The sequence below is a fragment of the Motacilla alba genome, chromosome 10 (assembly GCF_015832195.1).
Source record: "Motacilla alba alba isolate MOTALB_02 chromosome 10, Motacilla_alba_V1.0_pri, whole genome shotgun sequence".
NCBI lineage: Eukaryota > Metazoa > Chordata > Aves > Passeriformes > Motacillidae > Motacilla > Motacilla alba.
In genome coordinates, this window is record NC_052025.1 from 3,623,806 (window position 1) to 3,647,172 (window position 23,367).

General features: G+C 53.2%; 3 protein-coding genes across 11 annotated transcripts in view; 1 reads left to right on the forward strand and 2 right to left on the reverse strand.

The window, feature by feature from the left end:
- Positions 1 to 849: 849 nt before the first annotated feature.
- On the reverse strand, positions 850 to 10,515 carry UBL7 (ubiquitin like 7). Of its 9 annotated transcripts, none has more exons than XM_038146655.1 (12): positions 10,473 to 10,515; positions 9,324 to 9,519; positions 8,753 to 8,872; positions 8,128 to 8,210; positions 7,944 to 8,028; positions 7,048 to 7,105; positions 5,880 to 6,013; positions 5,728 to 5,777; positions 4,988 to 5,155; positions 3,863 to 3,985; positions 1,439 to 1,595; positions 850 to 1,334 (listed from the first exon to the last, which is right to left on the reverse strand). In XM_038146655.1, exons 2-11 carry the CDS (start codon positions 9,505 to 9,507, stop codon positions 1,455 to 1,457), a joined length of 1,146 nt encoding a protein of 381 aa, XP_038002583.1. In that variant the 5' UTR covers positions 9,508 to 9,519; positions 10,473 to 10,515; the 3' UTR covers positions 850 to 1,334; positions 1,439 to 1,454. The 9 variants fall into 9 exon arrangements, with proteins under 9 accessions (XP_038002583.1, XP_038002584.1, XP_038002590.1 ...); XM_038146656.1 differs by having other exon boundaries at positions 1,439 to 1,592; positions 10,473 to 10,514; XM_038146662.1 differs by having other exon boundaries at positions 10,423 to 10,493.
- A 670-nt stretch (positions 10,516 to 11,185) lies between these two features.
- LOC119704923 (actin, cytoplasmic type 5) lies at positions 11,186 to 14,301 on the reverse strand. The gene is made up of 3 exons (XM_038146665.1): positions 14,200 to 14,301; positions 12,144 to 13,140; positions 11,186 to 11,611 (listed from the first exon to the last, which is right to left on the reverse strand). The coding sequence occupies exons 2-3, from the start codon at positions 13,128 to 13,130 to the stop codon at positions 11,468 to 11,470; spliced, it is 1,131 nt and encodes a 376-aa protein (XP_038002593.1). The 5' UTR covers positions 13,131 to 13,140; positions 14,200 to 14,301; the 3' UTR covers positions 11,186 to 11,467.
- Positions 14,302 to 14,390: 89 nt separating this feature from the next.
- The window catches only part of ARID3B (AT-rich interaction domain 3B), a 38,555-nt gene continuing 29,578 nt past the window's right edge, over positions 14,391 to 23,367 (forward strand). Inside the window, 4 exon segments of the mRNA XM_038146664.1 lie at positions 14,391 to 14,546; positions 18,979 to 19,301; positions 19,304 to 19,462; positions 19,465 to 19,544. Of these exon segments, the coding sequence (XP_038002592.1) occupies positions 19,004 to 19,301; positions 19,304 to 19,462; positions 19,465 to 19,544 (537 nt within the window). The 5' untranslated portion in view covers positions 14,391 to 14,546; positions 18,979 to 19,003.

Genomic DNA, 23,367 nt, shown 5'->3' on the forward strand with positions numbered 1-23,367 from the left:
TCCGTGTGCGTGCCGAGAGCAGAGACCCGGGAGGGTGTCAGGAAAGCCATTTATGTCCATCACATCTTATCTGCTCCAGACCGAGCACAAAGGCAGCCCCTCCTTCCCTCCCTCGGGCATTAATCCTCTCGACAGGATTAAAGCCTATCAGCGCAGGGCTCCCCGCAGAGAACAATCCCGCGTTCGCAGGGTGACACCGAGATGCTATCGGCGAGGATCACAGAGCTCGCACAGGGATTAGAGGGCAGCACGGCAGCCTGGAGGTGAAGCAGGAGAGCGCTCTCTGCTCGGAGAACCCGCCGCCGTTTTGACGCCTCGTTAACCCGGGCGCGCAATCGGAGCGATGCCGGGCCCGGCTCCAGGCTTGCTTTTCGCTGCCCCCGCTGATTGCAATTACAGGCAAACGCCGTTAATTGGCTTTGCAGCCGCGGCGCGTGGTGGAACCCACACCGGGCATCTGTCCAGCTCCCACTCAGCCCTTGTCATTTCTTTGTCACTGTCACCTCGCGGTGGCCGTGCCCTCTGCTGAAAGCACCGCCTTCCACCGAGGCAGAGCTTTGCCTGCAGTTTCACTTGTGAGAATCCTCAAAATCAGAGGGAAAGCTGCAAAAGGCAGGCCTCAGAAACAGCAGAACTGCGATTAGAGCTAAGTGATAGCCATAAGATTTGTCAGCAGAAAAGTTACATAAGATAGAGAAAGTGAGGACAAATAGCACAACGGTCTGTGCATTAACACTTGGCTAGAATAACTCCCTAAGCTACAGGAAAATCTATCTAGCGAGATATTGGGAAGTTCTAAGCTTAATAATGGAGCCCTGTGCATTGTGGTTTAAGGCTCACAAGCAGGTATTGTATTTGAAATAAGCAAGCATTGTTTTAATCAAAGGTATGTGTGCTTATAGTGCTTGGCTGGATCATGTCAATATGCTTTTGCTTTGTGTGATTAGTCAAAACTTCTCAAGTGAGCTGTAACACTGAGTTCTTTGTCTGCTGCCAGGGATGTGAGCTGCTGGCATCTTCCCATTGTCAGAACCATGTAATGAGAGTGATGCTGGAAAACAAACAGCTCGAGCCACGTCCCACAGCAGTCCTGTCCCATTTGTCATCCGTACACAGACCCCTGGCCAGCAACGCTTCTCCTTCCTGCCCTGCTGGGATGCGCAACACAAGCCAGGACAGAGCACGACCCACACAGCAGGCAGGGAACTGAGCAGGGTCCCTTTAATCCAGGCAATGAAACAACAGGCAGAGGGTGGTGACAGGTGAAACACTGCACAACCGGAGGGGCCACGTCTCCAGCACCGAGCCACCTCTTCCCTTCTCCGAGCTGAGTCCTGAGGAGGTTGGAGAGAGGAGCTGGAGCTGCCCTCAGGGCTCCCCACAGGAGAGCAAGGAGCATGCACAGAACCAGCCCAGCTGCTGCCTCAGCGCAACTCACCGGTCCAGCAGGAGATTTAGGGGGCTCCCCCAGCAAAGATGAGCTCCAGGGCAGCCTGGATGTCCCCTCCCGTGGCCTGCAGGGCCCGCAGGCTCAGCTCGTCGTCGTGGATCCCCATGTCTCGCAGCTGCTGCAGCTGGGGCTGCCACTGGCTCTGCTGACAGCAAACAGGAGAAGTTTGGGGTGGCTGTGAGAATCCCAGCAGCCCTTCCCACCGCCCAGTGTCCCACTTGTTAGAAATACACCTTATAATATTGGCTTTTTGCAAATAACAAAATGGATTTTAGATGGGTGGTGTTGCAGTAACTTTGTTACACAGTTTTCATTTCTGTTGTTAATTAAGCTGAGACACAGCAGGGCAATAGCTGCTGTCCCTGTGCCGTGCTCCAGCGCCTGCTGGGATGGGATAACACCCAGGGAACACGGCCTCAGCACACCTGGACACATCTGCCAGCCAGCAGCACTCACCTCTGAAGGCACTGAGGGCCAGGGCCCGAACTGGAGGGGATAAAAAGGGGCTAAAACCACAACCAAGGAACCCACAGGCTCTGACAAAGCAGATCCAAAGAAGAGATGTGCAAAACAGTTCTCAGAACATGTAAACCAGTTTGGGGAAAGTTTACTGTGCACAAGGGGCTGTGAACACGCAAAGGGCTGATGGAATTAAAAGGTACTTAAGGGGTACCCCTGAAGATAACAGGGACTCTTGGCTGATGCCATAATAACCTTTGCTCTGTGGCCCTTGTCTCCTGCTGTCCTTTATTAAACTTTTTAAATGTTTACATTTTCACAGGAGGGTGAATGTGTTTTTCACCCACCTCAGCCAGCTGCTGTGCAAACAGCTCCTGAAAGCTCAGTGATGCTGCAAAGTCCCCAAATCCACCACCCCTCTATGAAAAACATGGTTTGTTTTTTTGGTAAAATTTAAAAGTTTAATAAAAGACAACAGGAGATAAAGACAGTAAAGATTGTGTCTTAGAACTCAGCCAAGAGCACACTTACCTTCAGGGATATTTTTAAAATACTTTTTCTATTACATTAGCTTGTAGATTCATCACTTCTTACGTGTATTTACATTTTTCTATAAACTAGTTTATCTATTTTAGGAACTATTTTGTATGGCTCTTCTTTGGGTTTATTTTTTTGTTTCTTACTTGTGGTTTTGGCCTTTTTTCTTTATTACTTTTAGTCTGGGCTTTAGTCTATACTTTCTTCAGAAGGTAAAGTTGATATTTTATTAATAGCGAGGTCTTCATTATATGTTTACTGTTATCTTGATTAAACAGAACTCATAACTATATTAGCTACTACTATTACTAAGGGGTTTTTTAATAGCAGAAATAAAAGTTATTTTAACATTACAGACACATTATTTATCTTAATATTTGCCAAAAGCCAACACTATGATATGCATTTATAACACCTCCATCCCAGCTCCTCCTGGTACTTCTGCAGCGGCTGTGATGATGCCTTAGGACTTCAGCTTTTATATTTTCCATACATTTGTAATCCTGCAGTTCTTTGGTGTGTAACTAAACTCCATATACAGTGGGACCTGCTGCTTTGTCATTTTGGTCAGACACAGCATTTCCTCTCCAGGCCTGGCCCTCAAGGACACTTCACTGCCTCAGGCCCCAGAAATGTAAACACAAGTGAGCTGGAGGAGCAAACTTGGGGTAAACAACGTCATTACCTGAAGGTTTAATTAAAAGATTAACCCCCAATATGCAAATGGACCAAATTTATAGGAGTCTGAAAACCTGTGAGCCATTGTTCATTTTTGGGTGTAGACCCCCCTCAAAATGCACCTGAAGGCTCTTCAAAAATATAACAACTTTTTATTCCCTTAATGTTGTCTGGCCTCTGTTTTTAGAAACTTGGAGTAAATTACTTCATTACCTGAAGGTGTAATTGGAAGCTTAACCCCTGACATGCAAATGGACCAAATTTATACAAGTATGGAAACCATAAGCCATTGTTCATTTTTGGGTACAGCCCCTGGGGGTGGGGGCAGCTTCATCCACCCCAAATGTACCCGAAGGCTCTTCAATAAATATAACTGCTTTATAGTCTCCTAATTTTGTCTGGCCTCTGTTTTTAGAAACTTGGAGTAAATTACTTCATTACCTGAAGGTGTAATTGGAAGCTTAACCCCCAATATGCAAATGGACCCAATTTATAGAAGTCTGAAAACCTGTGATCATTGGTCCATTTTTGGGTGTAGCCCGGGGGGGCTTTATGCCCTCAAAATGTACCTGAAGGATCTTCAAAAATATAACAGCTTTTTATTCCCTTAATGTTGTCTGGCCTCTGCTTTTAGGTAGCCCAAAAAGGCATCAGTGATGCCCCTCCCAGGTTGATGTCCCACCACAGGAGGCAGCTGGGAGATCCCAGGGGGATCCAGGATTCCAGGATGCCACTGACCTGGAGGCTGGGCTGCCCCGAGGCCTGCAGGGCGTGCTGGAGGGCCTGGCTGAACAGGTCATTGGTGATGGGTGTCCCTGACTGCACACTGGATGACATCGGGGACGTCCCGGACGAGTGGCCCTAGGAGGAGGTGACAGATCAGGAGAAGGCTCACAGGAACCAGCACACAGCAACACCTGCAGCATCCGCTCACCCTCCTTCCCATGGGGAAGAGAGCGCCTCCAGGAGGGAAGGAAGGTGTCCCAGAGCTGACCCGGGCTGTGCTGGCTGTCCCCCGGGCACTGGGATTGTGTGGAAGATAGGGATCACATGGATTTGCATGAGGGAAGGCACAGCCAGGTGTGCCAGCCCAGAGCAGGGCTGGTGCTGGCTGTCCCCTGGCTGCCAGGGGTGGGATCAAAGGGAAGAGAACACATCCCTGAGGGAAAGCAGAGCCAGGTGTGCCAGGATGGGATCACACAGGGAACTCCTCCCTGAGGGAAAGCAGAGCCAGGTGTGCCAGGGCTGGGATCACACATGGAACTCCTCCCTGAGGGAAAGCAGAGCCTGGTGTGCCAGGGCTGGGATCACACAGGAACTCTTCCCTGAGGGAAAGCAGAGGCAGGAGTGCCAGGGCTGGGATCACACAGGGATCTCCTCCCTGAGGGAAAGCAGAGCCAGGTGTGCCAGGGATGGGATCACTCCTCCCTGAGGGAAAGCAGAGCCAGGTGTGCCAGGGATGGGATCAGCCAGGGAACTCCTCCCTGAGGGAAAGCAGAGCCAGGTGTGCCAGGGATGGGATCACACAGGGAACTCCTCCCTGAGGGAAGGAAGAGCCAGGTGTGCCAGGGCTGGGATCACTCCTCCCTGAGGGAAAGCAGAGCCAGGTGTGCCAGGGCTGGGATCACTCCTCCCTGAGGGAAGGAAGAGCCAGGTGTGCCAGGGCTGGGATCACTCCTCCCTGAGGGAAGGAAGAGCCAGGTGTGCCAGGGCTGGGATCACTCCTCCCTGAGGGAAGGAAGAGCCAGGTGTGCCAGGGCTGGGATCACTCCTCCCTGAGGGAAAGCAGAGGCCGGTGTGCCAGGATGGGATCACTCCTCCCTGAGGGAAAGCAGAGGCAGGTGTGCCAGCCCCTGCTGTTACCTGTGTGCCCGGGGTGGGTGTGTGGGAGCTGCTCTCGGGGGTGCTGGCCAGGGCCAGGGCGGTGGCCAGCTCGCTCTGGGTGATGGGCCGGGGTCCCGCCGCCCCCGCGTAGCCCAGCGAGGCCGGGCGCGAGCCGGACGTGCTGCTGGAAGGGGTGGACCTCGTGCTCTGCGTGGAGAGAGAGAGAAAAGCCCCAGCTGTGACCCCGGTGTTTGTGTCCCAGTCAAACCACACATCCCAGTCCTACCATACCCAAATCTGCCAAGGGTGCAACTTCTGAAAGACAAACATACCAGAGCGGGATGTGCAATTTTCCACAGAGTCAGCTGTGGAAACTGGCAGGAAACCCTTCAATCTATCATCCAGCAGCCCCAAACCAGGGTGATACAAAACAATTCCCTGTTACAGGCATGTTTGGACCCAAATATCCAGTTTTTATTACAGACCCCTTTGTCCTATGGAGAGGAAGACTGCAGAAATGCAGGGATCAACGTTCCCACACTCCACTTTGGCTGTGAGGGCATTTCCTCCATTCCATTTTCCTGTTGTGTGTTCAGTACTGAGGAAAACCCTTTCCTGAGCAGCGTGGAAGCAGCCAGGATCAATATGTTTGTCTCCACATCCCCCTGGGCAGCCAGAGCAGCTTGTGCTGCTCACCAGACAGGAAGAGAAGAGCTGGAGAGTCTCAGGGCTACAAATTAAACCCAAAAAAGAAGCGTTCACCCAGCCCGGCTGCTTACCTGGTGGAAGTCATCTTCATCATCAGAGAGCCCCTCAAAGAGAAAGCCACCTGCACCAGAAAGAGGAATAAAAGGACATGGCAAACCAGCAGGAATTGGGAGCAGCCAGGACAGGCTCAGCACCCTGAGTTCCCCCTTCCAGGTGGACGTACCTGGCATGTCCCGGTAGGAGCCCAAGGCCATGGCCCGCGAGGACGTGTCCGGGGCTGGCACGGGGGTGCTGCCCGCCACCGAGTGCAGCACCAGCACGATGGCGTTCACCAGGGCAGGGTGAGCCGGGATCAGCCTGGGCACAAACCAGCACAGCTGAGGGACGGCACAGGGCAAGCCAAGAACCAGCCCTGAGGCACCCAGGACACCGCCACCGCTACCTCTGCTGCCTGGCACAGCCTCCTCCAGCAGCCAGGGATCCTTCTGGATCCACGCTGCAGCTGGCCTCAGTTCACCAAGGATCCTTCTGGATCCACGCTGCAGCTGGCCTCAGTTCACCAAGGATCCTTCTGGATCCGCGCTGGACCTGGCCTCAGTTCACCAAGGATCCTTCTGGATCCGCGCTGGACCTGGCCTCAGTTCACCAAGGATCCTTCTGGATCCGCGCTGGACCTGGCCTCAGTTCACCAAGGATCCTTCTGGATCCGCGCTGGACCTGGCCTCAGTTCACCAAGGATCCTTCTGGATCCGTGCTGGACCTGGCCTCAGTTCACCAAGGATCCCTCTGGATCCGCACTGGACCTGGCCTCAGTTCACCAAGGATCCTTCTGGATCCGCGCTGGACCTGGCCTTGGATCCTCCTGGATCTGTGCTGGACATTGCCTCAGTACACCAAGGACCCTTCTAGACCCAACCTTGCCTCAGTTCACCTAGGATCCTTCTGGACCCCATGTTGGACCCAGCCTTGGCTCACCAAGGATTCTTCTGGACACACGGTAGACCCAGCCTTGGATTCTTCTGGACCCCATGTTGGACCTGGCCTTGGTTCTCCAAGGATCCTTCTGGACACATGGTGGACCCAGCCTTGGATTCTTCTGGACCCCATGCTGGACCTGGCCTTGGTTCACCAAGGATCCTTCTGAACCCATGCTGACCTTCCCAAGGTTTTCATGGGAGCAGCTCCCTGCTGTGAGCAGTTCATCCAGGTCTGAATCCTGATCTGGAGGTGATGATGGCCCTGCATCCCACCAAACACCCTCTGGATTAAGCCAAGTGGTGGATTCGTGTTTCCTGAGAGAGGAGTGACAGAGCAGAGCTCTGTCCCACCCAGGTGACACACAGGGGACACAAAGGCACTGCTGAGTCACTGCCCCAGCTCGGGGAACTTACGTGTCCAGCATGTTGGGGTCTGCAAACACGGAGAACAGATCCTTGTCCTGCAGAACTCCTGGAAAGGACCAGGAAACCCAGTGAGACAGGATACAGCAAACAGGAGCCAGTCACACAAAAGCCGCAGGGACAAATAAATAGGAATTGTTTTCCAGGAAGTGAGTCATGAGTAAACACCACAAATACTCCCATTGTCCCTTTGAAGCCTTTGTGTTTCTAGAGAGGCTCTGTGTGGTCACAGCCACACACCCAAGGGACAAAAGGGAGCGGCTTTTTCCTGCAGATCCCATGGGTGCTCCACCTCAAGGGCAGCATGGAAGCTGGGCCCCAGCTCCCTGCAGCCAGGCTGTGACTGCATCCCAAATTCCACCTGCCTCGGGCTGCCACCATCCCAAAACAGGCTGGATTTAGTGAACCACTCCATAGCATCCCAAATTCCACCTGCCTCGGGCTGCCACCATCCCAGGACAGGCTGGATTTAATCAACTACTTTGGAGCACTTTGCAGTAGGGAGAGAGCTCCATCCCTCCTTTCCCTGGCCCTTCTGAAGCCAAGGAGAGAGCTCCATCCCTCCCTTTCCCTGGCCCTTCTGAAACCAAGGAGAGAGCTCCATCCCTCCTTTCACTGGCCCTTCTGAAGCCAGGATCCATCCCCAAGGAGAGAGCTCCATCCCTCCTTTCCCTGGCCCTTCTGAAGCCAGGATCCATCCCCACAAAGGAGCACAACTGACACCTCAGCAGTCACCGACTCTCACGCTCCAGAAATGGACAAAAAAAGATTTTTTTTTTTAGCTCTCCCTTCTCTCTGTCAGGAATTTAACCTGGATTTGGGTCTGTCCCTTGCTCCATCAGGAATCCAACCCTTCCTCAGATCCTCTGGATCACAGCCAGACTCACCCAGGGCCACAGGGTCGCTGCTGAGGCCAGGAGTAGCTACAATGATCTGATCCAGGGATTCCTTGTTTCCCAGCATCTTGAAGACCTGCCAGGGAAAGCAGAGCAGGTTGGGAATGTCACCCACCGTGGGGCTGTCCCCAGAGGGAGGGGACAGCTGAATGCCTGCCGGGAGCAGAGCACTCACAGCATCTCTGTAGGCAGGGCTGCTGTGCAGGGCAGTGTGCAGCACACGGAATTCCCGGACTGCCGCCACCTTATCCACGGGCTCTGAGGGGAGAAAACACCACATGAAAACACAGCCGGGCCCGTGCCAGCCCTCAAAGCCATTCCCCAGCCCACTGAGACCTCCGTGCTGCAACAGGCATCCCCTAACATCCTTGGACTGGGCGCAGTCACTGCAGAGTAATGACTTGCTGCACTCTCAGATCGTAAAAACAGCCAGGAATATCCTCCCACGTGTGCCGTTACAGGAACGCCAGCTCCAGCTCCTGGTTTTGTACAGTCAGGCACACAGCAGCCTGCTCATCCCTAGGGATTTGCTCCAGATCCCCTGGCAGTGCCCTAGAATGGATCACGGGCAATTAAGGGAGAGATGATCCCTCCCCACGGGGCACAGCTCATTCCTTAACTCTTGTGTCAGCAGGAAAACCAAGAGCCAGGCGCTGCTGGAGTTCCCAAACACGGGGATTCATTCTCCTGGGAACCTCCACAGCAGTGAATCCCTAAAGAAGCTGTTCCCCAGTCCCTAATAAAACACATCCCAAGGAGAATCCAAGGGGATCCAAGGGGCAATCCCCACAGCTCCTCACCTGGTTTCTGGTCAGGCTCAGGCCAGGACTTGCGCAGGACATGGACAGTGGAGCCAGACTGGATTCCATAAAAATCCAGGGTCTGGTCATCCCTCAGCTTCCGGCCACAGTAGATCAGGTCTGGGGGGAGAAACACCTGAAGATAAGCACCTGTGGTGCTCTCAGAACCAGCTGGGGGTCTCTAGGTGTGCCTTAGAGCCCCAGGGGTTTCTGAGCAGCTGCAGCTGCTCCAACTGGCTGGGGAACAACACAGGGAAGCTGTGGAGCTGAGAACCAGGAGGGGAATCACAGAGCTGATCTAGAGGAGATGGCAGAATCACCACCTGCGTAAGAGCTGACCTCCCTCCCGGCTCTCATGAGAGCTCTCACAAGGACACACAGCTGGTGGAAAGCCCAGATATCCCCGAACAAGGGCACTGCGGCGGCTGGAGCGCCGTGATCCCAAGGAAACGGGGAACGAACACCGAGCCCTCCCACCAGCAGCAGCAGCGGGACGTCGCGTCCCGGCCGTGGCCGGGCCGAGGGTGTCCCCAAGCGGCGGGACGGCGCCAGGCTCCGGCGGGGCACGCACCGATGAGCTCGGGGTCCGGCATGGATTCCTGCAGCTTGCCCGTGATCAGCTGCTTGAGGTGCGAGATGCTGCAGCCGCCCAGCGGGCACTCGCCCAGCTCGGTCTCCGGCAGGCGCAGGATGGCTTTGGGGGCCAGCGGCTGCTCGGCCAGCTTCACGGCGATGTGCCACTCCGGCAGGGCCATGGCGGCGGCGCGCTGGGGACACAGCCGAGTGACACCCCGCACGCAGCCAACCCTCCCTCACCCATCGGCCCGAGCCCCGGGCACAGCCAGCACAGCCCCGACCCCCGGCGCTCAGGAGGGTCCCGGCCTGGTCCCCCATCCCCAGAGCCCCGATCCTCCCGGGAGCTCAGGGGGCTCCCGGCCTGGTCCCCCATCCCCAGAGCCCCGATCCTCCCGGGAGCTCAGGGGGCTCCCGGCCTGGTCCCCCATCCCCAGAGCCCCGATCCTCCCGGGAGCTCAGGGGGCTCCCAGCCTGGTCCCCCATCCCCAGAGCCCCGTTTCCCTCCGGAGCTCAGGGGAATCCCGGCCGTGCTCCTCCCAGATCCTCCCCACAGCTCAGGGGGTCGGGACGTGCTCCTCCCAGATCCTCAGCTCAGGGGGATCCTGGCCGTTTTCCCCCCAGACCCTCCTCTCCCTTCAGGGGGATCCCCCAGACCCTCCCCTCAGCTCAGGGGGGTCGGGAACTGTTCCCCTCACAGCCTCCCCTCAGTTCAGGGGGATCCTCTGGATGTCCCCCGCCTCAATCTTCCCCTCCCCTCAAAGGGACCCCGGCTGTCCCTCACCCCAACCCTCCCTCTCAGCTCCGGAGGCTCACAGCCGCGTCCCCGCCCAGACCCGACCTCCCCCTCAGCTCAGAGGGATCGGCCATACCCGCCTCAGGCCGCCCTTCAACTCACGGCGGTCCCTCAGCTCACGGCCGTGCCTGCCGCCCCTCCGCACCTCGCGGGGGCCCGGCCGTGCCTGCCGCCCCTCCGCACCTCACGGGGGCCCGGCCGTGCCTCCCTCCCGCCCCTCCGCACCTCACGGGGGCCCGGCCGTGCCTGCCGCCCCTCCGCACCTCGCGGGGGCCCGGCCGTGCCTGCCGCCCCTCCGCACCTCGCGGGGGCCCGGCCGTGCCCCCTCAGGCCCACCCGGCCCCGCGCTACCTCACGCCAACGGACCGGAAGCGGAAGTGCTGTGAGGGACGCGGTGCGCACTGGGAAATCGAGTCCGGCAGAGCAGGCGGTAACGCCCTCCCGAGGCGAAGGCGCTGCCGATTGGCTGGGTCTGTCACGACCAGCCAATGGGCGGGCGGCCGAGGGTTTAAAGGGAGGAGCGCGGCGAGGGGCGCGCAGTCCCGTGCCTGCTCCCCCGCCTCGACCGCCTTTAATTAACGCCACCTCAGTAATTAAGCGGCTGCCATCCCTCCCCCGTGGAGCAGCAGCTCCCGGAGATACCCCGCCAACGCCGGAGGGCCCAGCTGTGTGAAGCTGCCCGCTCTTCAGCACTATCCGCTGCTCCATCTCCTCACCCTCTCCCAAAAAAGGAGAGGCCACTGCTCCGGTGACCAAATCCTGTGCCAAGGCACCGACTTTTTCTGACAAGAAGAGCTGTTTGTGTTCTAAAAAAAGCCAAGTTACCATGAAAGTCCAGTCAGGCTGCAAGAGCCACATTCCAGGCACGCTTTGCTGCCTAACAGCTCTTAAAATGGTCCGAGCAGCACAGGGGCCGTGATGGGATTTAAAGAGAATTCAGAAAACAAAATTCAGGCTAAGGTTTAACTTCGAGCCAGGTCAGAATCCCAAAACCTTTCACCCAATAATTCTTTGTGGCAAGGGGACAGAGAACCCACCCCTGAAAGAAAGCAAGCAAAACCAGCTTTTCTTAGTGTTTCAACCTGGGAAGTTTATTTGTTTTTCCTACAAAGGAAGCTAAAGGTGACAAACCTAGAGGTGACAAAGCTAACTTTAGTGTCATCCTATCGGTGTTACACAGGGAAAGTGAACAGCCCTCTGCCTGAGGAAGAGGAGCCTAACGAGCCATTAAAACACACACACTAATGACTACCTGGACAAGGGAACAGGAGCTAAGGAGCGCTGCAACACACGCTCTGGGGTGGCAGGAGGAGCCAGCAGGGCAGGGGACGCTGCCAGCAGCCCCTCTAGAAGCATTTACGGTGCACGATGGAGGGGCCGGACTCGTCGTACTCCTGCTTGCTGATCCACATCTGCTGGAAGGTGGACAGGGAGGCCAGGATGGAGCCCCCGATCCACACGGAGTACTTGCGCTCGGGCGGGGCGATGATCTGCACCAGGAGAGAGAGAGAGAGAGGGGGTCAGAGTGCTTTCAACCCCCCCGTGCCCACCCTGCCCTCCCCACAGAGCCCTGCCTGTTTGGGCACTGTGATATTTTCTGACAAATCCCTCTGCTGGGGTTTCTTCTCCTGGGAAGCTGAGAAGCCTCAGCCTCTTCCCGTTTTGCTCCTCTGGGAGAAGCCTCAGCCTCTCCCCGCTTTGCTCCTCTGGGAGAAGCCTCAGCCTCTCCCCGCTTTGCTGCTTTGGAATGTGATTTGGAGATTGTTTACGCAGCACGTGAATTGTTTTAATTTAATGACCAATCGTGCTCCAGCCGTGTCGAGGCTCTGAGGAGTCACGAGTTTTTATTATTCATTCTTGTTAAGCCTTCTGACGTATCCTTTCTTTTTCTTTAGTACAGTTTTAGTATAGCATTCTTTTAATATAATATAATAAAATAGATCAGCCTTCTGAGAACACTGAGTTAGATTCTCCTGTCTCACCTCATCCTGGGGACCCTCGCAAACACCACACCCTGCCCACCTTGATCTTCATGGTGCTGGGCGCCAGCGCCGTGATCTCCTTCTGCATGCGGTCGGCGATGCCCGGGTACATGGTGGTGCCCCCCGAGAGCACGGTGTTGGCGTACAGGTCCTTCCTGATGTCCACGTCGCACTTCATGATGGAGTTGAAGGTGGTCTCGTGGATGCCGCAGGACTCCATGCCCAGGAAGGAGGGCTGGAAGATGGACTCGGGGCAGCGGAAGCGCTCGTTGCCGATGGTGATCACCTGCCCGTCGGGCAGCTCGTAGCTCTTCTCCAGCGAGGAGGAGGAGGCGGCCGTGGCCATCTCCTGCTCGAAGTCCAGCGCCACGTAGCACAGCTTCTCCTTGATGTCGCGCACGATCTCGCGCTCGGCCGTGGTGGTGAAGCTGTAGCCCCTCTCGGTGAGGATCTTCATGAGGTAGTCGGTGAGGTCGCGGCCGGCCAGGTCCAGGCGCAGGATGGCGTGGGGCAGGGCGTAGCCCTCGTAGATGGGCACGGTGTGGGTGACGCCGTCCCCGGAGTCCATCACGATGCCCGTGGTGCGGCCCGAGGCGTAGAGGGACAGCACGGCCTGGATGGCCACGTACATGGCCGGCGTGTTGAAGGTCTCGAACATGATCTGCGTCATCTTCTCCCTGTTGGCTTTAGGGTTGAGGGGCGCCTCGGTGAGCAGCACCGGGTGCTCCTCGGGGGCCACGCGCAGCTCGTTGTAGAAGGTGTGGTGCCAGATCTTCTCCATGTCGTCCCAGTTGGTGACGATGCCGTGCTCGATGGGGTACTTGAGGGTCAGGATGCCCCTCTTGCTCTGCGCCTCGTCGCCCACGTAGCTGTCCTTCTGGCCCATGCCCACCATGACGCCCTGGTGCCGCGGCCGCCCCACGATGGAGGGGAAGACGGCGCGGGGCGCGTCGTCGCCCGCGAAGCCCGCCTTGCACATCCCCGAGCCGTTGTCCACCACCAGGGCAGCGATCTCCTCGTCCGCCATCCCGCCCGGCCTGCGGGCAGAGCGACAGCGCGCTGGCACTCCCTGCCCACGGGGATGGACAGGGACGCACCAGGGATGGGGGGATTTAGCCCTGAGGGGTCTGCAGGGACAGGCAGGGAGATAGAAGATCTCTTTATGCCCTCAGAACACATGCAGGAAGAACTGCAGTGCCCGGGGCTGTGGAAAGTGTCCCCATCCATGGCAGGGGGTGGGAATGAAAACATCCTTGAGGTTCTCCCAACCCAAACCGTTCTGAGATTCCCACTCCTTTCCCAGGGGACCCCCCTACAGAGCCCCCCACCAGCACAGACCTGAGGGAATAAAGGTGCCCGCACCGAGCACCATCCCCCTTCCCTGCCAGAGCCCCCACACCCCAAACACACCCAGCCCAAGGGCCCAAACACACCCGGGGGAGCCCTCAGTTCACCCCAATGGCTGCAGCAGGGGATCCCAAACTTCCCTGAGGGCCCAGCCAGACACGGGGGAAATCCCAAATCCCACACTCAGAGCCTGAACAGACATGAGGGGCACCCCGAACTCTGCCTAAGGGTCCCAACAGGCATGAGGGGGAGCCCTAACCCTGTCTAAAGAGGCCAAATAGACATTGGGGAACCCCGAACCCTGTCCTAAGGGCCAAAATAGACATTGGGGGACCCCAAACCCTCCCTATGGGCCCGAATAGACACTGAGGGACCCTTAATCCTCCCCAGGGGCCCGAACAGACACGGAGCGGGCCCTAAGCCCCGTCGGAGGGTCTAAAAAGACATGAAGGGACCCTAACCACTTCCCCGACAGATATACCCCTAAAATCCCCCCCGAAAGCCGAAACACACACAGCGAAACCTCTAAATCCCCCTGAGAGACCCTTAACCGCACGCTGAAGGCCCGAAGGAACACACGGAACCCCTTGAAACCTACCCTCAGAGCTCAAACAGACACGACGCGACCCTAGCCCCCTCTCCGAGGAACCCCTAAGCCACGTCTCAAAGCCCATACAGACACCGGAGGACCCCTAAAGGCCATCCCCGATGTCCCGCCCGGCTCCGGGCGTTCCCAAGGCCCCGCTCACCCTCACGCGCTCCCTCAGCCACCGGCGGCGCCTCCTCCGCGACTGCCGGGCCCGCGCGCCGCGCGCGCTTTTTATACCACCCGGAACCGGAAGGCGGCCGGCAACGCGCTGTCTGATTGGCTGCCGTTCCCCCCGCCCACCCCGCGGGCCGTTCCCGGAAGCGGTGAGGGCGCTTGTGGCGCTTCCGGCCGGGCGAGGAAGGGGCGGGAGGGGGGAAGGAGGAAGGGAAGGGACGGGAAAGAAGGGAAGGGAAAGAAGGGAAGGAAAGAGGGGAGGACGGACGGACAGACAGAAGGAAGGAGGAGCTGAGGCGGCCGCTCACGGACCGGCGGGACCCGCCACGGGAGGTAACGGGGGAAACCGCGGTGCTGGGGGGAGAGGGGGGGGCGGTTCGGTATTTCCGCCTGAGGGGAGGGGAGGGTCGGGTCGGAGCCCTCGGTCAAAACGGGTTGAATTAATTCGTTCGTTCGTTAATAATTAATTAATTGCCGGCCCTCGGTGCGGGTTTAACTCGTGAGGCGGTTCCCGAGCGCGGCTTCCCACGGGTACAAGCGGGAGGTGAGGGGCTGGGCGAGGCAGGGCGGGCACGGGGCACTGAGAGCCCGCCGGGGGAACTCCGTCCCGGCCCTCCCACCTCCGGGAACCGGCTCAAAACACCCGGGGAGACACAAAAAGTGAGGGGGGGACGCGAAAAGTGAGCCTGAAAGTGAGGGGGGGACGCAGAAAGTGACAGAAGGGGGGTCCAGTGACCCTGAAAGTGAGGGAGAGACACAAAAAGTGACCCTGAAAGTGAGGGAGGCGCACAAAAAATGGGGGAGAGACGCAAAAAGTCACAGAAGAGGGTCCTGAAAGGGAGGCAGGGACACAAAAAGTGAGGGAGAGACGCCAAAGTGACCCTGAAAGTGAGGGGAGAGACACAAAAAGTGACAGAAGGGGGATCCTGGAAGTGAGGGGGGGACACCAAAAGGGAGGGAGGGGCACAAAAAGTGACCCTGAAAGTGAGGCAGGGACACAAAAAGCAGGGGAGAGATGCCAAAAGTGACAGAGGGGAGACCCTGAAAGTGAGGGAGGGACACCAGAAGCGATGGGGGGACACCAAAAGTGAGTCAGGGGCACAAAAAGTGACCCTGAAAGGGAGGCAGGGACACAAAAAAGTGAGGGAGAGATGCCAAAGTGAGCCTGAAAGTGAGGGAGGGACACAGAAAGTGATGGGGGGGACACCAAAAGGGAGGGAGGGGCACAAAAAGTGACCCTGAAAGTGAGGGAGGAGCACAAAAAGCAGGGGAGAGACACAAAAAGTGAGAGGGGGACACGAAAAATGAGCCTGAAAGTGAGGGAGTGACACAAAAATGGGGGAGAGACACAAAAAGTGACAGAAGGGGGATCCTGAAAGGGAGGCAGGGACACAAAAAATGAGCCTGAGAGTGAGGGAGGGACACAAAAAGTGATGGGGGGGACGCCAAAAGTGAGGCAGGGACACAAAAAGCAGGGGAGAGACACAAAAAGTGACAGGGGGAGACCCTGGAAATGATGGGGGGACACCAAAAGTGATGGGGGAACCCTGAAGGTGAGGGAGGGGCTCAAAATGGGGGGGAGAGACACCCTAAAAGTGAGGAGGGGACACCAAAAGTGACCCTGAAAGTGAACGAGGGGCACAAAAATGGAGGAGAGACACCCAAAGTGACAGGGGGGGACCCTGGAAGTGAGAGAGGGACACAAAAAGCAGGGGAGGGACACCAAAAGTGACTGTAAAGATGAAAGAGGGAGGCCAAAAGTGGTGGAGGGAGAGCCTAAAAGTGGGGAAGGGACACAAAAAGTGACCCAGAAAGTGAGGCAGGGACACAAAAAGCAGGGGAGGGACACAAAAGGTGATGGGGGGACACCAAAAGTGAGGCAGGGGCCCAAAAAGTGACCCTGAAAGTGAGGCAGGGACACAAAAAATGAGGGAGAGACACCAAAAGTGGCAGGGGGAGACCCTGGAAGTGAGAGAGGGACACAAAAAACAGGGAAGGGACAGCAAAAGTGATGGGGGAGACTCTGAAAATGAGGGAGAGACACAAAAGTGACCCTGAAAGTGAGGGGGGGACACAAAAAGTGGGGCAGGGACACAAAAGGTGACTGGGGAGACCCTAAAAGTGAGGGAGAGATGCCAAAAGTGACCCTGAAAGTGAAGGAGGGACACAAAAAGTGGGGCAGGGACACCAAAAGTGACCCTGGAAGTGGGGCAGGGACACAAAAAACTGGGGAAAGGCACCAAAAGTGACCCTAAAAGGGATGCAAGGACCCTGAAAGTGAGGGAGGGACACCAAAAATGACCCTGAAAGTGAGGAAGGGACACAAAAAACTGGGGAAAGGTGCCAAAAGTGACCCTAAAAGTGAGGCAGGGACCCTAAAAGGGACCCTGAAAGTGAAGCAGGGCCACAAAAGGTGGCCTGAAAGGTCCAATCCTGGGGGAAACAATGCCAAAATTCATTTATTTTTTTACATTTTGTAAAATTTATTTATTCAGTTTTTAACTTTTTATTTATTTACTAATTTTATTTATTTATTCATTCATTTTTAAAATGGTTTATTTTTATTTTTAATGTGATTTTAAAATATTCATTTATTTAAATTTTTATTTTTATTTATTTTTATTCTTTGTTATCTTATTCTTATTTTAATTTTTAAAATTAATTTTTATTTTACTTTTTTAAAACTAATTTTTTTTAATGTGTTTTTATTTAATTTCTCGATTTTGAAATTTACCTTTATTTAAAGTTTATTTTTTATTTTAGCCCATTTTTAATTTATTTAAATTTATTTCTTTTCTTTTAAATTCAGTTATATTATTTATTCATTTATAATTTTAATTATTTAGTTATTTATATTTCTTTGTGGCAGGGATTTAGCCACAGAGCGAGGGCACAGAAGAATTTAGGGGTAGCCCCACATTACAAATCCCTGCCTGGCATGGGTGTATATATTTTATATATATTTTATATATGGTTTTAATATAGATCTTTAATTTTTTAACATTTATTTTTAGTTTTTATTATTTATCTCTATTTTTTCCTATGAAGTGGCAGAGGTTTAGCCACAGAGTGAGAGGAGCACAGAATAATTTAGGGGTAGCCCTGCATGACAAATCCTGCATGACATATACGTACAAATATGTGTGGAGATAAAGATGTATATATATGTTTTTTTTTAATTTATTTTTATTTTTTTCCTATAAAGTGTCAGGGGTTTAGCTATAGAGTGAGAGGAACCCGGAAAAATTTAGGGAGAGCCCTGCATGACAAATCCTGCATGACATATGCATACAAATATATACATATATATATAGATAGATAGATAGATAGATGGATATATAGATATATACAGATATATATATATGCATATATACACACACACACATATATATATAATTTATTTTTACTTTTTAATTTTATTTTAGTTATTTATTTGTCTTTTTTCCTATGAAGTGGCAGGGGTTTAGCCATGGAGTGAGAAGAATTTAGGGATAGCCTGGCATGGGTGTGTGTGTATATATATATATATAAAAATGTATATATGTATGTACATAGATGTGTATATATATATATGTATATGTATATATGTGTGTGTATATATATATATGTGTGTGTGTGTATATATAAATATATATATATACCCCCATGCCAGGCTATCTATATCTATATCTATCTATCTATCTATATCTTTATATATCTATATATATCTATATATCTATATCTACCTATATATCTTTATATCTATATCTATATATATCTTTATAGAGCTATATATCTATATATTGATATTTATATATCTATAGATCTATATCTATGTATAATTATTTATATATCTATCTATATATCTATATCTACTTATCTATATATATCTATAGCTATATAACTATATCTATCTATATATATTTATCTTTATCTATATATATCTATATCTATAAATATATTTATATATCTATATCTATGTCTATCTATTTTTATATCTATCTATATATCTAGATATCTATATATCGATATATTTGTATTTTTTATGTCTTTCTGTATATCAATATCTATCTCTCCATATCTATATATCTATATATATAAATTTATCTATATATCTGTATCAGTATATATCTATATCTATGTACCTATATCTATCTATCTATCTATATATACCTATATCTATCTCTATATTTATATATCTATATATCTGTATCTATATATATCTATGTCTACTTATATATCTATATATCTATCTATGTCTGTCTATTTATATACCTATCCATATCTATGTACCTATATCTATCTATCTATATATACCTATCTCTATCTATATATTTATAGATCTATATATCTGTATCTATATCTATCTATATCTATTTATATATCTATATCTATCTATTTTTATATATCTATATATATCTATATATCTATTTTTATATATCTATATCTATCTATATCTATATCTATATATATATTTATTTATCCATCTATCTATTTATAGCTATAGTTTTAATTCCCTGTGTGAGCCCGGCCGTGCTGCCGCTGTTCGTCCCCTCTCCGGGCTCCATTCCAGCGGCTCCTTGCGGAGCGCGGGGCGCTCCGGGGCCCGGCGGGCAGCGGAGCCGGGCAGCGCAGCCCGGGGCCGTGGGAGCCGCGCCGATCGTTTCACGCTCTCGTGCTCAGGAAAGAGCCCCGGCTCTGCTCCGTCCATCCCCTCCCTTCCTGGTCAGAGATGAAAGCGCCGTTGCCGGCCGCTGTGCCCCAGCCGCGTTTGTCTCCCCGGCAGGGCCGCCAGCCATGCGCACGGCGGGATGAAGCTGCAGGCGGTGGTGGAGCAGCTGCAGAAGCAGCAGCAGCAGCAGCAGCAGCAGCAGCCGCCGGTGCCCATGGATTGCCGGGAGCGCCGCCGGGAGCCGCAGGTGCCCTTCCCGACGCCGCCGCCCTTCCCCGGGCAGCCCCGCGCCGGGCGCGCCCCGGGGCTGTCCCCCGCCGTCCCCCCGGCGCTGTCCCCCGCGGGCAGAGCCCCCGCCGCGGCCGGCCGGCCCTCGGAGCAGAGCGGCGGCAACTCCGAGGAGGAGGAGGACGACGACGAAGAGGAGGACGACGAGGAGATGAAGAAGACGGCGGCGAGCTGGAGGACGGCAGCGGGGCGGCCGGCCGGCAGAGCTGCCCCGCCGGGCCGTATTTCCGCGCTCCCAAAGGTGCCCGTGGCAAGGGCCGGGCGGGGCTGTGCCGCCAGCCCCGTGCCGGGCGCCCCGCGGGGCAGGGAGGAGCCGGGCGCAGACTGTGCCCAGCGCTGCGCAGCCCCCGCGGGCCGCCCCCGGCTGGCGCCTGGACGAGCAGCTCAAACAGGTCAGTGCTGCGTTCCCAGCAGAACCTCTCCTGTTTCCTACCTTTTTTTACCCAAATAATCCCTTGTTTTTTCCCCCCGAAGCGCGAGGAGGGAGGTGGCAGGAGCTCGGGGCGCGTTTGGGGTCGGTTTTTCCTTTGTTCCCCCAAGCTGGGTGTGTTGTGAAACCCCCCAAATGGGATGTGGGATGACCAAAACTCTCCATTTCCCTTCCTCGGGAGTGCTTCAGGAGCCTGTGCTCCCCTGGTGGGCTCCCTCCTGTGAGCAGATCCCACCAGAAGCTGGCTTTATGGGTTTCCCTGCTCTGGGAGAGCATTTGTGGGGTGGGATTTTGGGAAAAACCTGGTGGTTTGCTCAGAGTAGGTGCAGGCAGCTCCCTGCTGATGCCTCGCCGGAGTTGCTTCTTGTCAGACCTCGGGGATCTTGGAATTGGGGATTTTTGGGTCCAGGGAGATGTGAGCTGATCTTGGGAGTCAGAGCGCTTTATATTCCCGGGGAGGGGAGGGGAGAAGGGGAAAAGGGAAAAGGGAAGGGAAAAGGGAAAAGGAGGAAGGGAAAAGGAAAAGGGGGAAGGGAAAAGGGGGAAGGGAAAAGGAAAAGGAGGAAGGGAAAAGGAAAAGGAGGAAGGGAAAAGGAAAAAGGGAAGGGGGAAGGGAGAAGGGAAAAGGAAAAAGGGAAGGGAGAAGGGAAAAGTAAAGGGGAAAGAGGGAAGGAAAAAGGGAAGGGGAAAGAGGAAAGGGAAGGGAAAAGGAAAGGGGAAAGAGGAAAGGAGGGGAGGGGTAAAGGAAGAAGGAAAGGGGAAGGGAAGAGGAAAGGGGAGAGAAAAGGAAAAAGGAGAAGGAAGTACGGAGCCAGCTCATGCTGCCTCGTGGGAGGTCAATTCCACCTTTGACTGAAGAATTCCTGCTCCTTGCAGCTGAGAGCCAGGGGGTGGTGGGATGGTTTCCTTTGTTGTCAGTGGGGATTTCAGTGCTCCCTGGGGCCTGTCCCTGCAGAGCAGGTGGGTGTCCCCTCCTCAGGGAGCAGCCTGGGCTGTAACACCCCCCGGGGAAGCACTTGCTGCTGGTTTTTGTCCAAGGAGAGGGAGTTGCTCCAGTGAGGTGGGGTTGTCACTCGGGGGCCATTGCCTCAGAATTTACTGGATGGGAGTGGTGACAACTTCCTCTTGCAGGGCTCTGGGTGGGGAAAAGGAGGCAGGGCTCAGGTTTTACAGGATCTCTTTCTTTAAAAAAGCCAGATAAGCTTGGCTTAGCCTGGGGCTGGTTTTGTTCCTTGCCCAGCTGGTGCTTCTCCCTCCTGTTGGCAGAGCCCTGCAGATCTCACTGCTCATTCTGGCCAGGCCAGTGGCCGTGAAACCAGCCAGGGCTTCTGTGGAAGAGGGGAAAAAGGGGAATAAAACATCGTTCCAGGGCTGGCACAATGTGCTTTGGCCCATTCCTGTAGCTTGGGAGGCCGCTTTAATCCAGCCAAAACTTCAGCAGGAAAAACTCCAATAAAACCACTTTTGCTGCTGTGTGATCTGCTGAAGCAGGAAAAATTCAAATAAAAACCTTTTTGCTGCTGAGAAGGGCAGGAGTGGGAGGAATCCATGGACACCAGGTTCTGGAGTGAGTTATAAAGGAACAGCAGGGGCAGCTCTGGAGAACAGGGGGAAAAGGTGGCAGGAAAAGGACAGGCCCCCCTGTTGTCCCAAGGTTTTTGGAGGTGGAGCGGTTTGGATCTGTGGTTGGGGTCCAGATGGAGCTGCTGATTCCCAGTTCAGAGCTGGGGAATAAAAGCAGGGGCAGGGAATGGAGAGAATTGGATGGGGAGCTCTGGGCTGGCCACTTCATTCCTTGGAATTTTTAATATCCAGGCATTTTTTAAAGGGATGAGCTCTTTCCTTTGCTCTCTGTCTTTAATAGAGAGAAAATCCAGGGTGAAACAGATTCTCCAGTTTGTTTCCAAAATGATTCCTGGATTAGGAATTCTTTTCTTTAGAAAAATGAAAAATTTTATTTTTCAGCTTCTTTCACCAGTCCTGTGCCCTGCTCCTGGAGCATTCCTGGGATGCAGAATGCTCTTGGAAATGGGGGGAAAAGTCACTTCATTCCTTCCCTCAAGGCTTGCTTGTTCTTTTGGAAGCGCTGGGGCAAAGAATCCCTTGGAATTATGAGGCTGGGATTGCCCAGAGAAATCTGGGATCCACCAGGAAAACAAAGCCACTTCTGTCCCATCCCAGGAAATCATTGCAGGGCAAAGGCTGTGGGCAAAAGCTCCTGGGAATGAGCTGAATTTTGGGAATTTTGTCAGCACGGGGAGTGCAGGAGCTTATCCAGGAGAAGGAATTGCTGGGGGGGTGCTCTGTTTGCTCCTCCAACCCTCTGGAATGCCCTGAAATCCATCCCAGCTCCTGGGAAAGGGCTGGATGGGGGGGGGGAAAATGAGGGGTTAATTCCAGGGGTGGCAGGGTTGGGATTGGTGGGTGCTCGTGTCTGTTCCTGGGAAAGCTGAGCTGGGAAAAGCAGGAGCACAGCTTGGTGCTGCCTCCTCAGCTCCATCAGGAATGGGAGAAGAAAGAAATCCCAGATTTCCAGCTTGGAAATCAGGAATGTGAGAAGAAATCCCAGATTTCCAGCGATAAGAAATCCCACATTTCCAGCTTGGAAATCAGCAATGTGAGAATAAATCCCAGATTTCCAGCTTGGAAATCAGGAATGTGAGAAGAAATCCCAGATTTCCAGCTTGGAAATCAGGAATGTGAGAAGAAATCCCACATTTCCGGCTTGGAAATCAGGAATGTGAGAAGAAATCCCACATTTCCGGCTTGGAAATCAGGAATGTGAGAATAAATCCCACATTTCCAGCTTGGAAATCAGGAATGTGAGAGTGAATAAATCCCAGATTTCCGGCTTGGAAAGCAGGAATGTGAGAAGAAGAAATTCCACATTTCCAGCTTGGAAATCAGGAATGTGAGAAAAAGAAATTCCACATTTCCAGCTTGGAAATCAGGAATGTGAGAAGAAATAAATCCCAGATTTCCAGGCCCCACATCCCAGATTTCCAGGCCCCAGGTTGGACATCAGGAATGTGAGACTAAATCCCAAATTTCCAGCTTGTAAATTGGGAATGTGAGAATGAGGAAATCCCACATTTCCAGCTTGGAAATCAGGAACGTGAGAGTGAATAAATCCCAGATTTCCAGCTTGGAAATCAGGAATGTGAGAAGAAATCCCACATTTCCAGCTTGATGATCAGGAATGTGAGAAGAAATCCCCAATTTCCAGCTTGGAAATCAGGAACATGAGAGTGAATAAATCCCAGATTTCCAGGCCCCTGCTTGGAAATGAGGATTGTGAGAAGAAATCCCACATTTCCAGCTTGGAAATCAGGAATGTGAGAGTGAATAAATCCCAGATTTCCGGCTTGGAAAGCAGGAATGTGAGAAGAAATCCCACATTTCCAGCTTGGAAATCAGGAATGTGAGAAAAAGAAATTCCACATTTCCAGCTTGGAAATCAGGAATGTGAGATGAAATCCCACATTTCCAGCTTGGAAATCAGGAATGTGAGAAGAAATAAATCCCAGATTTCCAGGCCCCACATCCCAGATTTCCAGGCCCCAGGTTGGACATCAGGAATGTGAGAAGAAATCCCAGATTTCCAGCTTGGAAATCAGGAATGTGAGAAAAATAAACCCCACATTTCCAGCTTGGAAATCAGGAATGTGAGAGTAAATCCCAAATTTCCAGCTTGGAAATCAGGAATGTGAGAAAAAGAAATCCCAGATTTCCAGCTTGGAAAGCAGGTATGTGAGAATGAAGTAATCTCAGGTTTCCAGGCCCCA

What these genes read in the sequence shown, in the direction of transcription:
- UBL7 (XM_038146655.1), bottom strand. Translation starts at nt 9,507, where the DNA reads ATGGCCCTGCCGGAGTGGCACATCGCCGTGAAGCTGGCCGAGCAGCCG. An exon ending in CTCCTACCGGGACATGCCAG is followed by an intron (nt 5,778 to 5,879) that starts GTACGTCCACCT and finishes TTTCTGGTGCAG; the next exon opens with GTGGCTTTCTCTTTGAGGGG. An exon ending in CACCCACCCCGGGCACACAG is followed by an intron (nt 3,986 to 4,987) that starts GTAACAGCAGGG and finishes ACCTCCTCCTAG; the next exon opens with GGCCACTCGTCCGGGACGTC.
- LOC119704923 (XM_038146665.1), bottom strand. Translation starts at nt 13,130, where the DNA reads ATGGCGGACGAGGAGATCGCTGCCCTGGTGGTGGACAACGGCTCGGGG. An exon ending in CCAGCACCATGAAGATCAAG is followed by an intron (nt 11,612 to 12,143) that starts GTGGGCAGGGTG and finishes CTCCTGGTGCAG; the next exon opens with ATCATCGCCCCGCCCGAGCG.